At 39.3% G+C, this 15,170-nt stretch overlaps 1 protein-coding gene across 2 annotated transcripts in view; it reads left to right on the forward strand.

Annotated features, from left to right (window-relative positions):
* Positions 1-1,223: 1,223 nt before the first annotated feature.
* CD247 (CD247 molecule) overlaps positions 1,224-15,170 on the forward strand; it is a 56,139-nt gene continuing 42,192 nt past the window's right edge. For both annotated transcript variants that reach the window (XM_075705846.1, XM_075705842.1), the window contains exon 1: positions 1,224-1,330. In XM_075705846.1, coding sequence (XP_075561961.1) covers positions 1,273-1,330 — 58 coding nt within the window. In that variant the 5' untranslated portion in view covers positions 1,224-1,272. The remainder of the gene's footprint in view (positions 1,331-15,170) is intronic.

Below are 15,170 nucleotides of genomic sequence, written 5' to 3' on the forward strand. Positions count from 1 at the left end.
AGCGGGAGAGCCCGGAGCAGGGGCTTCGGGCAGTGTGGGAGGCACTGCAGCCATCGTGCTGGGTGGAGAACGTGGGCCTGTGGGAAACCAAGCTGCGCTAGCGCGGCTGCCAGGCAGGCCTCCTTGGTTTTGTGTCACTCCAAGGACCGTGTTAACAGAGCAGCCCACAACGTGGGTCTGAAAAGCCCTGTTAGCTCCCAGAATGCAGTCACCTTCAAACCGCTCACGCCACTCCTGGGGCACGCTGCTCTGCCTCGGCGTCTGTCGCTCGAGGACAGCTTCAAGCAGCAAGAAGGTTGAATCTCGCGGCCCACTCGGGCACGTGTAGCCAGAGGCTGCCAAGCTTTTCGTTTCAAGCCAAGCGAGGAGGACATGCGCGCTGTGCTCTCCCACAGAGATGACACAGGCTCTCCTCCCTTACGGGCTGCGGTGGCTCCAGAGGACAAAATGGCTCCAGAGGACAAAATGGCTCCAGAGCTCTGCACGCGCTGACACTCTTTTGAAATACAAAGATGCGGTGTGTTCGCATCAAAAGGCACCTCCATTTCATAGACGGGCACAACCGAAATGAGCCAGGCAGCACCAGTTGTGCTGGTGTTTTATGTCCTGTGGACGCTGTCTGCAAGGACGGGCAGAGCCTAGCTCTCCCTGACGCCGGCCACCCCGTAGCCCAGAGAGCGCAGTCACTTTCAGTTCCTCGTGGTAAGGCCATATTTCAACTGGATTTAGAAATGAACTTCACATCTTTACCAGTTTAGCCAGCTACTTGTTCAAGAGTGACTATAACTTACAATCTTAAACTTCTATTTGTGCCATACTGCACACTGGACATAGGTATATAGTATCCCTTTTGAAGGCCAAATTTGATACTATATATCCTTTCGAAGCCCCTTATAGAGATCAGCAGCTGCTGACTGGGATATCCTAGGAACCATCAGACAAACTGGAAAAAAAACCCCACCAAAAACCATCTTGCAAAGAGAAAAAGAAAGTAAAAAAAAAAAATACAAAAGGAAACCTCAAACATCAATACCAAGAACGTAAACCCCAGACCTCAGAGGCTGCCTGGCTGCGAGGCAGAGGAAGGCGCATGCTTCGGTGCCGCTGCCGGCAGGTGGACTCCAAAAGCCCTCATAGGAGGTGAGCTTCCTGCGGGGGCTGGCAGACGAGCAAAGCCTGTGGAGGTGCCTCTCTTCCTCCTCCTCCTCCTCCTCTTCCTCCTTGCCCCGCACCCGCGGCCTCCTGCTCCCCAGCACCACCCGGGCGAGCAAGATGAAGTGGAGGAGGATCGCGATCTTTGCCATCCTGCAGGCACAGCTCCCTGTTACAGGTAAGGCAGGCTTTTATTTTACGAGGAGCTATTTTAAAACTTTTTTTTTTTTGAGGAAAGAGCACTTTGTTTCTGTGGTGGATTCCCCACCATTTTGGTAGCAGGAGGGTATCTGCATGAGGACCTCAGCCGCGTCTGTCCCCCTAATCGTGGCTGGAATCATGGCCGCCTGTGAACGGGGCGGCAAGGACTGGTGGTGTGGAACTGCCCTGCTACAAAGGGACCCTCCGGAGGGCTGGGAGGAGGAGGAGGCGAGGGCAGCCGCCACTGTCGGGGCGGCCTCCTCTTCTCCGGCCGGAGTGACTGCCGCAGCCGAACAACGACCCATAACTAAGGCTCTCGGCCCTCACCTGGGTGGCTTTCCTTGTGATTTAAAAGGGGAAGTTTGATACAATAATGAAAATCTAGTCGCTTTCAGTAATCTGCACGAGAGAGGCTTTTAATTTAGTTAGGTAAAATTAGAGCCGTGTTACTCATAATGGCGTGTTGGGTGGTTGGTTTGCAGTAAACAGCATGCCAGGCAGGCTGGAAATAGGGGGACGTAGGTGATGAGAAAAAAGACAGGGTCCTTCCTTTCATGTCTCTGCTTTCATGTTTGTCTCCGCTAGACACAGCGTAAAATGAAGCCATTTTTACCTTTACATCTTTACTCGTGGTGATGTATATGCTGGCCCCACTTGGGCAGAAAGTGAAGCAGCTTTGGCACGCACAGATCTTCAAAAGTCACGTTAATTTTGGGAGAGAGGAACGTACTTCTTAGTAGGTTTGTAGGTCAAAAGAGCAAGAAAACTGAATTTACATCCAGAGAAGGCCTCAGCCTTGGCCTGAGTTTGGAGAAGTCAGCCAATATCAGCAGGCCATGTTCGAGCATGCATTAAAGCAAAATTCACTGGAAGAGTTTCCCCCACAACATACGCCCTGAATGTACTTAACATACCACCCTTTCTTACGCTGAAGAGCCTTGGTTACTGCCACAGGCCTTTTATTTGAAAGGTTTCTGGAGATTAGAGAAGGGTTTCACAACCACTTGCTAATGCTGTGGGACCAGTTCTGGTAATTTGTGGAGGCTGTGTTTCAGGAGGATTTTAAGAAGAGTCGTATGCTCTGTGGTAGGCATGCTTTCTGTTTGTCCTCCATTCAACCTCTGGGGCCTCTCTCTTCCGATACTTAAGTATGATACTGTACTGAAGTATGATACTTCTGGTACTTATATTTTGTACATTGCTCTGTATCATTAGATGTATCTAGGGCTATAAAGGTATAGAAATTACTTTAGGTCAAAATGCATCTGCAAAAAATCTTTTTGCATTTTCCCCTTTTTATCTGTCACAAGATATCAGTAGTTCAGGCTCTTATTTGTACACTTCTAGTAGAAAACTTTTATTGAAAAATATGTAATACAGTCTGCAGATGGGTAAACCTAGCACTATAGGGGTTTCTGGTGCAAAGCTCTTAGAGGTATTCACACTCACAAAGAATACATGGGATCAAATTTTGAACAGGCTACTGTTGATTTGGAGATGGTTGCCTGTGGATTTGAGGGGAAGTATTTTTGATAGTACTAATACTTCGAAAAATAGTAGTATTTAGCCTAAGAGTATAGGTAGAATAAAAGAAATGTAGCACAGAACTTGTGGAATTGTTGCTACGTTATTGATGCAAAATACACAGTAACAAAAATGTAAGATGACCATGAATTTAGTTCAAAGATGAGACCAAACAGATGGGTTTTTCATCTCAGAGCTATGAACAGAATGAAGCCTTCTTGGAGTGAAGTGAAATTTTATTTTTTCATAAAACAAGCTCAGAGTGGACAGAGATTCAGTAAGCTGCATATCACCTTACAGTGAGTTCATTCCATTTCACTATAATGTGTTTTGTGCTTTATTCTTCAAACGGTCAATTGAGAGATGCTACCAAGATTGGGACTGATGAACTTGCAAATCCTTTCCTTTTGATCTTTTGAGTACTGAAGTAAATATGTCAGGCCTGAGAAAAAATTGTTTTAAAATAAGTAATCTAGAGATGGGCCACAAATTCTGATGCAGATTTTGAATTATTGACACCTGACCACAAATTTCAGAATACTCAAACTTGGCATCCAAGCAATTACAGAGGGAAGCCGTATCATATAAACATTTAGTTTTCTGTGTTTCCCTCTTCAAAAGTACAAAAGTGCACATCTGGAAGTTTAGCTGAGGTCCTCCTATAACCCCTCTGTTAAAAAGTGCGTAAAAATAAATAATTTGAATTTCTGAGCAGATGAGTTTTGATCATGTTGTTCATTGAGACATAAGAAGAATATTAAAAGACTTCTACCCAAATATCACAATTAAAATGGCAAAAATCTTCGTACAGCTTACAGAGCTTTTAGTCTGAAATATGGCAGGCTTCAATGGCAATAAGACAGGACTTAGGGCAATGTTGTAAAATTGCTCCTTTTTTTTTTTTTTTTTTTTTAAGGCTGATGGGATGACACTTTGATTTGTACAAATACACAATGCACATGTGTATATAAATAGACATGCAAGAATTTTCAAGGACAGCCCTTCCCTTTTTTTTGCTTCTTTACACAATTGCTTTTCTAAGAATTGTCTGCTAAACAGAATTGGATAGTGTCCTGGTTTTTGCTAACTCTTTGGAAACTAAAACATGTCAGCCTTTGGCACATATTACTTGCACAGCTTATTTTCACCATATTTTGCTGCTCTGCATAACTGCGTCTTCTGCCCATTGGGCGCCATGATGCTGGGAGCCTTTTTTTTAATCGGTTCGTGGACAAGAAGATAAAATGGACAGGTAATGGGTCTTAGGCTTCATGGGTTCCTTCCTTTTCATCAGATGACTTAGCAGGTCTGCAAACTACAAGATTTGTAAACTAAAAGTTTTTTACAAGCCTGTCTGGGAAACCCAAACAAGTAAATGCAGACTATTTTGGCTATCATCCTCATGTCCTTATGTGCTGTCTTAAGTTCTCCTAGCTGAATTCTTGTTATGCCTGGGGGGGGGGGGGGGGGGGGAATCTAAAGGCTTAATTTTACATGTTTTATTTCCTTTTCCTCCTGCCTGTTCAGAATTATTTATTAATAATTCATGTAAAAAACTATGAACTGGCACATTAGAAAATGGAACAAAATATAGGCAAATGTAGCTTTTCTTAGTAAAGGGACATTTGTTGAGCTCTTGCAGTGCTATATTCAATTTTCTAATGCTTGATATAGAGTATGTACTTTCTATCTGAACCCTTCCAAGCAAAATTCCTAATGAGTGAAGTAACAAGTTAATGATCGCATTCATTTTGGTTTGTCGTGTATGCTAGATGGGAAGTATATATAAAACAGAGAAAGCTATCTGAAAGTATATTTATATTTCTCCTGTGTAAGTGTGTTCTTAAGTAAGACTATGTGGATAAAAAGCCGAAGTGGGGGGAAAATAGGATGTTCGCTAGCAGCTTAAAGGGGACAAGAACTTGATTTATGAATGAATAATCATGTGAGGAACACTTTTGACAGCCATTTTCTGTTATTCACACAAACTTGAACTGTGATTAGCACCATCAGTAAACCCATAAGCAAAGAGAGGGGGGAAAAAAAAAAGTTTCCTAACTAGCTCCAAACTGTAACCAAACTCCCTTTAAAAAAGAAAGAAAAAAAATACTTGCTTGCACAATTACAGATAACCATTGAATACCCCTCCCCTCCTCCAATTCATCATATATTTGAATGTCTATGTTGTATGTAGAACAGTAAGATGCATCAGCTATTCTGGCAAGAAAATAGAGTATGTTTTTAGGGTGGCATGAATGGAAGACACAACTTCTTAAAAATACTTAATACCTTTAACAGGATAAATATTTTTACTTTGTCTGTGTGCGTGTGTACTCATATGCACATTGTTGATTTTCAGTGTTCTACTGATATGACCGGTCAACAGCTAAATTAAAGGTTCATTGGGTTTCTCTTTAGCATTAAGAAAACAATTTATGCTATTCTAGAGTCTTTGAGAAGCTGAAATCTTGCAGATTTTTCTGATTTGCACTGTTGTGTAATGTAATATTTTGAGACTAGTTTTGAACACTGTTTTCTTAATTAAATTCACTTCTGCTCCTTTAAAAAATACGTAGTATTTTTAGCTTTTAAAATATGACAGTCCAAATCAGATTTTTTTTCAGGAAAGCAATGAAGGCATTTAACTCCACTTTGTCCTAAGCAACTGATTTATAATTTCATATATAACAGAAAAAATGTGCAGGCAAATGAAAAGCTTAGTTTGCAGTTCTTCAGTCTACTCACTGAAATGCACGGATCTCCGGAGACAGTGCAAATGCATGTATTTAGCCACATACAATGGATATATCCATCTTTGTGAAAGTTAGACTTACTGATGAGTAGTTTTGTCAGTCCTTTGACAATTTAGCTATTAAAAATAGAAGTGAAAACATTTAGCTCCTAAGCCTCAGAGAAGCACTGGTGTCTATGCAAGTTCTGTTTAAGGGATAGAAGCCATCTCAGTTTTTGAACCGTACAGGTTGGAAATATTTGAATCTCTACAAGTTTTCTAGGAATAAACCATCAAACTTTGGAAGCCCTTTATGTATTTTGTTCTCAGTACTTTGTTACATGTCTGTCAAGTCTTATGAGAAGAACAACAGCAAGTTTGGAGTTTTCCATCATCGCGTACTTTTGGTATGTGAGAGCATGTTAAACACTGTGCTTCTGGCAAGCAGGTTGCGAAGCCTGATGAAATGCTCATACTATTTGGCCTATTTCTTTCATGGGATGTAATTGTGTTGAAAACTTCATCTATATCCTGACTTTTCCTGAGTAGCAGAACATTTTTTAATTTGTTGTGTTTTTAACTGAAGGAGAAGCCATAATAATAACACAGCTCTCTGAAAGCTCAGATAATACAGTGGTGAAATACATACCAAATTAGAATTTGATGGAAGCTGACAAGGGAAAAGGGTTGGAAAACTTTCAATAAATGATAGCATAAACTGTAGTAGAACACACTGAGTAAGTCTAGAGGATGGCTAGCTGTTAAGACTTGTGGGGTGTTTTTTTAAGAAATCTTACCGTATATGATTTACTTAAAATTCAAGCTGTTGTCTTTAGTGAAAGTTAAGATTTTCACCTCAAATAAACTTTTCTCGTTTCCTTGTCAGGTTTTCTAGTTTGTAAAGGAAACCTTGAAAATGCAAGCCTGCATGGCTCTAGAAACAGAAAAAGAGCAAACCAGCTATATAACCTGTCACTTATAATTTTTTTTTTTTTAAGGCAATTGCTGTTTTTTGGGGGAGATAGGCCAGCCTGCCCAGGATGACACAATGCTTGCGGTTTGCAAGCACTGCAAATAGTTTTCTGGCCAAAAAGAAAAGCACATCAAACATTTAGAACCAGAGAACACTTACAGAAGCTTTCCTAAGAGCCCCAAAATTTGAATCATCAAAACTAATTTAAAAATTTATTTGATTTATTATTATTTAAAAAAAAGTCAGAGTAATGGATTGAAATGCTTTTATAATGGGATAAGATGGGAAATTCAGGAAACTAATGAGGGAATACTAATTTGGGTGGCGTTTTATTTCAAGTAAGTGTACATTGGCCATTGAATAAAGGCAAGAGCTATGTGACTAAAAAAAACCCTTTTTCTGATTGTTCATCCAAATTTTATACTTGGTTTGTTCCAACCAGGAGCATGGGTGTTTTGCATTCATTTCACTTAGAATGTTGCTGTCATCTGCATGACAGCCAAACCTGAAATAAACAGAGCCAGATATTTATAAAAATGCTTCCCAAATATTTAATGCATAAGTATGTATTGTAAATTCATCCCACTTCCCCATGGTGTGTATATCCTCACAAAGCAAACTGAGGCTCGTGAGGGGCAAAACAGAAAAATGTCCAGTTGGAAACTATTAGATGGGTGAGAACAAACCCTTGTACTTGCACAGATCCTGCAAGTGGATCGAGGTTCTTTGTGCAGGCATCTGCATATAGGAGCAGGGCTAATTGGATACTTTGTCTGCAAAATATTTATTTTGAATTAGTTAATGTAGAAGTTCAGCTCAAACTCAACAAAAACATATGGTAACTTATTACTTATCAGATCAATTCAAAGCAAGAGTTTGGTGTGGTGTGACAATGTCACTTTTTAAATACTCTCAGCAAACATCATTTCAGTGAAAGAGATCAACTTCCTAACATTGGATACTGCACATCCCTAGTTATCAAATATTTGTTTTGTCCTTCAGAATTAGCTGAATGGTTTGAATGTTGTCTTTAAAAAGTGTACATAAATTGGATTCCTGGGCTGGGACCTTACAGCTCACAGTTAATACAGCAGAATTTTTGCAAAGAAAAATTGTGACTTGTGTCATATTATACATTATAGCTGTATAATTACTGTAAAAGTAGATCGTCTTTTCGGTCACGTATCAGCAAGCTTCAATCAGAGAACCCAACATCAAATCTTTGGTAGGAGAAGACATTTCTGTGTCTATCTGCTATGTGTTGTTGGGATTTACATTGTTTCCTGTCCAGCCATGTAAAACCAATTGCAAGAAAGAAGTTTTACCAGAATTATGTGGAGTCATCTCCCTCTCTTTCTCCCTCTGTTTTTCACTCCACGATGCGAATTTGCACGATATCATCACTTTGGGCTTTTATCTAAGGTAATTTCAGCAGCACTGTGTGCAAGCATGCAGGTGCATTTCTGAAGATTGAAAAGTAGAATAAAATCTTGCAAGTCACGTTAAGAATCATATTCTGAAGGAAGGAAGGCAGGATACAGAGAGAGAGAAATATTTTATAATTGAGTATCTTCTAAAAAAACTCTACCTAAACTAAAGACAGTTTCTAGGAAGCAAGCAATCAAGTCTGTCTCCGAGTATAGTTGCTCTGTTCGTAGAATGTCTTGTAACAAATTAGTTTCTTTTAATAATTTTTTTAAAGAATGTTATTTCTATTCTCCAGATTTTTTCCTAACAACTTGCTGCTAATTTTCAGGATTCATTTGCTATTTTATGTTATTTTATGGTTTATTATCTAAAGGTATGATATCTGACTTAGTGTGCACAGGTGAACTCATTCTTAAAGTCTTAGTCATTATAGACTAGAACCTGTTAAGGGAATTTGTAATAAAAGATTTTCAGGAGAGGTGTATGGGAGTAGTGCTGTATGAAGTAATGTAAGTATGCCTTTTTCTGTTTGATTTTTTTTATTATAACTTTTTATTTTCATATTTCTCACGAAATAAAAAAAAAATCTTGCTATTAATATTGCTTCAGCACTTAATAGTCTGTTGGAATTTGAAGAGTTACAAATGCAACACAAACGAAGTAATCCATGTGATAATTAACTGATTTTGGAGGCTTATACCAGCGACAGATTTGACCTCATGCTTGTTTGTTACCTGCAATTTTTTCTCCTTGTTTACCTGTAACATGCCCTTCATTAGTAATGGGCTTCTGGTTCTTTCAGTCTCTCTCTGGACATGTAAATTCTCTGCTTAAGTTTTGCTGGGGGGTTACTCTGATGAATTAAGTATAAGAATTAAATCTTTGGAGGTGGTAAGCTTAAAGAGAATTGGTGAAAGTAAATGAGATAAACCCACCATTTTCAACAACCATCCTCTGATCTCCCTTTTCCTGAGAAGGAAGGGGAGTAATACCCCATTACAAGTTGCCTAGTTTTTAACTTCTTGAAACTACTGATCTTTTAATGTAAAACTGAGCATTTGTGTATTATAAGCGTGACTATACCCAGTGGACCAGAGAAGATAAGCAAGGTTAACCTATCTGGATTTCAAGCAGAAGGTCGAATACCATTGCAGTTACTTTAAAAAAGGAGCATCTAATATATGCCATAAAGGCTTTCTAGAATTTAGCTTCTCAGAATAAGTATCTAAAATGGCGGGGGGGAATCTCTAAATCTCTTTCAGCAAAATTAGTTTTAATCATGCTTCCAGTAGGACCCAGTCACACTTCTATTTGAGTAGGGAGGTGATGGGAGTTTTGGGAGCTTTGCCTACACATGCACACCATGCCGTATACGAACAGAATTACGCAGTGGATGCTAGCACATGCAGCACAGTGCCACAACCATGTCCATGTGGGTCAAGGCACAGATGGGTGGCCGTGGACTGCTGGCAAGCCGTAAAAAGCCCAAACCACTGCGTGGAGTGATTGCTTTTTTTATACCAAATTTTGGTAATGGCCTCTACTTTCTGCATCAAGCTCAATACAGTTTGCTGAGAATATGGACTTTTTTTTCCCTTGCAAATTAAGAATAATTTTATTGAAAATAGCACAACATTGTCCATTTTCTTTATACAGAAAGTTTGTGAGAGAACTCAGAGTAAATTGTTTTAAGGCAACTACCTCCCAGATGATTAGCAATGCCGTCTTAGTTGTGATCTAAAGTTCTGATGAAAACTGCTTGTAACTTCAAAATTATGGTCGATCCCCAAAAGTTTGAAAATAACTACAGATATTCAAGAGTTTTGGTTTTTGCAAGAGCCTTGCCTAAGATATGACAAAATGTGAAAAGTTATGCATACTGGGTTCGTTACTTGACTTTTTTTCTAAGGGTACCTTTTTGATCACGTCTCTGAGTGTTTCTCCTTGACTCAAATGTTAAAAACCCAGGCGATTCTCACAAAATTACTTCTTTCTAGAAGAAGCAGCTTTAATTTACCTTGTTTTGAATTCTCTCTTAAATTTCGGATGTCTCTAGTATTAATATGAACTAGACAGAACTGGAATTTTCCCTCTTCTGTCTGTTCATGCAGCTAAATTAATGTCTTGTCTTCTAACAACTCAGATATTATTTTACTACTTGCCTCAAAACCCAGCAGTGCTATAATCCATTTGTTGCTGCTGTTAGCTATGTCTCTTCTGACGGAAAAGCAGCAGCAGATTTTCAGGCTTGAGACAATTTTTTTTTCTTTCTTTTATAACTCTCTTAAAGAACTTGCCGATATGAACCTTGAGCCCTATCTTATTGTAACATCTTTTCCAAGGGTTTTTTATCTGATTTCATCTTTTCAGCTGCAAAGAAGTAGCTAACAGGTTTGCCCCCTTTCTCTCCTGCTCTTCTTTTTACACCTTGGGCCAAATGTCTATTTGTTAGACATGATGACTTTAGTAGAATGAATATTAGGTTTAAAATAGAGCTCAAAGGGAAGCAACTTTCTGCAAAACTTTGCAAGATTTCCTCCCCCTCGCCCCTGTTTTCCACTGGGGTAAACCAAGCCCTTCCAAAGTATTTTTGTGAGATGCCAAAGTCTGTGAGCAATTACTGTTCTGTGTTTGGGAAGAGGGAAACCCAGATTCAAGTTGTTATTCTGTCTGACTCAGAGCAGGAGCTTGCATGGGACTCCCACGTGCTAAGCCATTCGAGAGACGCTCGCTGGCTTTGATGAGAAATTCTAATGGGAGTCTAGAAACGTTCCCTAATTAATATGCCATCAGAATGTGTACTGGGAAGTGTTTCTGATGAACAAGTGTTATCTCGATAAACCTATACAACAAAAAAGAAAATAAATCTCAACTTCAGTTGTAATATTTTAGAGTCAGTTGAATCCTTTGCAGTCAATTAATGGAGTACCTGTATTTTTGTTCTGCAGAAGACTTGATGATGTTCTTGCCTGTTTTGCAGAGCTTTATAGTAAAGGTCAACGCTACAGAGTGGAGTGTGTATCTAAGAGCTTCCCCATCCATCCTTGCAAAAATTGTTGTGCGCTCTTTATTAGCAGTTGTAGTTCAGCACAACCAGAATCCCTAAGCAGCGTCTTGTGTGTGAGACTATCTGCAAAATGAGGCATAGAGGTGGTGCTGTTCTCTTATGCATGGGTATGTAAGAATAACGTCAATATGAGTACTGATAATATATGCTTATATGATGATGATTCTGCCACTTCTGAAACCACATGTAATTATAAAGGACTGGAAAATTTAGAAGAAAGTCCTAGGCTACTAAAGCTTAAGGGTATGCAGGGATCTGACCGAGTCAGCAACATGAAGTATGATCAGAAGAGGCAATCTGAGAAAGCCCAGCACGTGCACTGACCTTTCTTGAAGAGAAGGATTATCTGGAGCCAGAAAGGAGGGCTTTTTAGGTATTTAAAAAGATTCGGCAAGTAGCTTCACCTCTAAATGTGCTGTCTTACATGCTGTAACTGTAATGTGGGGACAGTATTTAGTTCCTGTCAAACCTTCCCCTTCTAATTCGGTCACATCAGTGTTTTAGTAAATGCCACATATTTAAACATACCTAAACTAGCTTAAAATTAGCTGTCTTGTTTAGGCAGCTCCCCAGTGGCGTCAGCAGGAGTTTTACTTCAGGCAAACTGCTTGGGCATTTACCAAACTGCTCAGACAGATTTTTGCAGCTCGCACAAAGATCTACGCTGAAGGAAATGCACTGTTACCAGCTAGTTGAAAACCAATTTAGCAATGTTTTTTTTTGTGAGCCGCTGCCACCTCTCTAATGACTGCAGTATATACAATCGTTTTGGAAAGGAGAAAGTTTCTTGTTCTGTGCCTTCAGCTTCAGTGGGGTCTTCACCTTCTTTGAAGCTTCAGGATCATACTTTAATAAAACCATAGTAGTGTTCAGCTTCATGCATAGTTAGAAGACATCTTATACCCAAGGAAAAGAGTGCCTCTAAGTAGCTATACTATCTAGCTTTTATTTGTCAATTTGCGTGTATAAATTATTTTACAAAGTGGTTTTGTTGAAGTCTGCAGTTAAATAATGTTTAATTCCTAAGGCAGTTTTGTTTTGAGGTTTTCATTTTCAGTGTTTTTCTGTTTAACTCCTCATTATCTTTTTTTGTTGAAGTTCTGAATATTTTTAAAGTATCTTCTGGTGCTTTTTAATCTTATCTGATTAGGAAGGTTGCTATTACAATACTAAGAAAAATCAATATGAATGGAATGTAAACTTTTTAAATTGGGACGTTTGAACTTCGGGATCTTGTCTGAAGGATTGGTAGACAATTCTGACAATTCCCATCACCCTCACTGCTCTACAAAGTCTTTCTTCCCTTAGTGAAACAGTGCTATTTTTTATATAAAGCAAGAAAAGGGAAAAATGGGGTCACGGGTTTTATACTTTTAATTGTGGTTGATCTACTGTGTAACGTTTAGAAAGCCACTGGAATGTGTGCAGGCTTTCCAATAAACCAGTGTCCAAGCTTAATCAAGATGGGCCACTCTGTTAGCTGGTTTTGTTAGCTTTTAATTGCTTATCCTGTTGTTGATACACGAATAACACTTAGAAAGTGTTAACACACGTGGTCCTGAAGACTGTATGGTATGTTAGTATTTGATTAATCAAAAAAGAGGTTTATTTGCCTATTTCATGGTGGTGTTCTGAAAAGTGAGATCCATCAAGTATCCTTTAGATCCTCCAGTGTAATGTATTTTATATATAGGAAATTAAAATAGCGGCTGTGTCTAACTTGCTGCTACATTCACAGTGACCCTTACTGCTTACAGGACAGCCTTTGCTTGCATTGGGAAAATGGCCAACCTTTTTATTTCCCTCTCTTTAAAAAAACTTTATTCTTCTAGATTCAATTGAACTGATGAGAGAAACAAAAAAGTGAAAGCTCAGTTATGGACATGCTGTTACTCTTCCTGAAGCAGGAGGGAGGAAAAAATAATGTCCTGTACAGACTGTGTGTTATTTCACGCTTACAAAGCATCTTGAGCTCTTTAGAAAATGTGCTCTAGAGATGAAAAACATTTCTTGTGCTCCACACAACACACGCATACTGACACTGGTCATGCCGGTACAGCTCTTAACATGATGGTGTTTAAGCTGGTTGGTGTCTGAGTGTTGTTGTTTAGAGACTGAAGTATTGGGATTGCAAATGTATTTGAACAATTATTCTAGCCACCTTTTACTCCCACGAGAACACCTATGCTAGGACCTGATGATTGGCATGTCTAAATATCTCATGTAATTAAAACATACATTATTTTTAATGGAAATAGTTCTTGCTATTTCAGTGGATGTTGAAGTTCAGATCTCAGCTGTCTGTCTTCGTTATAACTGCATGCTGCTTTTCTCACAGGTAGCTCCTGGCTACTGAGGACTTGCCCTGTGCATTAACTATTAATGAGGCATCAAGGCAAGGACATCCTTTGGGGATTGACTGCAGTTTATTTGCTCCGTGTATGTAGCCTCTTTTGCCTCGGGCACCGAATAGAGCACCTCAGTCTTGAACTCCCTGGTCTTTGGCTTCTGAGAAGTGAAGTTGCCTAAGGGGAGCGATACTTCAGCAGAGCTTTTGTTCAGGGTGTTTTGGCTTATACAGGGTAATATCTGTAATGTGGCTTGGAAAATGCTCGGTGTGTGGCACTTATCTATCATCTGTGTCGTATGTGAGAACCAGAGGGGTGTGAGCTTGCCTGAATGCCGCTTCGGATTTTTTTTCCAAAGCCTTTCAGTCTTGGGGTCTTGAGCTGAGAAGGGACAGGGGAAAGTGTGAAATATTTGACAATAGAGCCCTAAAGGCAAGTGGCACTTTGAATGGAGTGTACGTGTAACTCGTCAAAATGTTGCCTCTTCAGCATCTGTATGTAGCATGTAAAAGAACACCCACTTGCGTATTCATGCAGAGGATTTGAGACAGGTGATGATTGCTGTCTAAAATACACTGGGAGGATGGAGGAGGAAATAAAAATGACAGTGCGCATTAGAGCTATAAACTGGATGCTGAATTACTTTAGGGGGATCAGAAGAAGGACTCACATTATCTGAAGAGTTTTGGCACAGGTTATTCTTGGGGGAAAGGGGGTAGAAACTGAATTCTTACTTGAGAACACTTTGAGTTTATGGAATGGACTTTTTCAGATGACTGGCTGTAGGAGCAAAAGAGTTTGCCAAGGAGACCTTCCTCAGTCCTTTGTTCTTATTTACATATTTGAGAGCTACACAAGAATACCCAGCATTTAATCAAGCATATTACAGACATATTTATGCTATATAAGTTAATGGCTAGATACAAACACAAATGCTATTGACATTGCACAAGTGTATGTGTTGAAAGCAGGACAAAAATGCATGGATGTGTTTGTAAGCATGTGTTACAAGCAGATCTGTGGAAACCCACTAAGTTCATATGTGCTATTTGGTGTATGAGCATGAAAATGTGTTTCGCTTCCATTATTGAAGCCATTTTTAAATGTAGATTTAATAAGGATCAAAGATGATCTTTAGCAAGTGTTTGTTTACCGCTATATGCATGCATATTAGAATTACAGAATCTACTGATGATCTTTTATCTTTTATCAGATAAACAGCAGTTTTCTGTAAGTGAAACTCTCCTGTTACATACATGCAGCCCAAGGTGGGGGGGAATAATGTTTTGTCAGCTGGTGCCAAAAATAATGGAATATTTCTTTTTTCAGCTTGACATTACTATTTCAAAGGCAGTGAGTGCAATTGCTTCAGGGACCTCCTCTGTTTCTGTCCTACTTCCTTTCCCTTGCTAAGTATTACTTGGATTTTCTTTTAGAAGCAAGAGGTGTGGGTATATCTTTCTAGTTATTTACCTTCCCACCAGTGACACACCTGAGATTTGTTATAATTTCTGTAATAGGAAATGCTGCTATTCAATGGTTTGAAGATCCAAAGAGAAATCAGGAAATCCAGAAATGTGAATTCATAAATACCTTTTTAAGTTTCATTATATTTGTCTTTCTCTGACCATACTGTGTGTATATCCCTGGATGTTCTCCTACATGCACATATGTAATGTCTTGCATGTGTCCAGTGCAAGTCAGTCATTCCCAGGTATCCTTCCAACCTATGTATGTATTAAAGAT

Source organism: Pelecanus crispus, chromosome 1 (genome assembly GCF_030463565.1).
Source record: "Pelecanus crispus isolate bPelCri1 chromosome 1, bPelCri1.pri, whole genome shotgun sequence".
Taxonomy (NCBI): domain Eukaryota; kingdom Metazoa; phylum Chordata; class Aves; order Pelecaniformes; family Pelecanidae; genus Pelecanus; species Pelecanus crispus.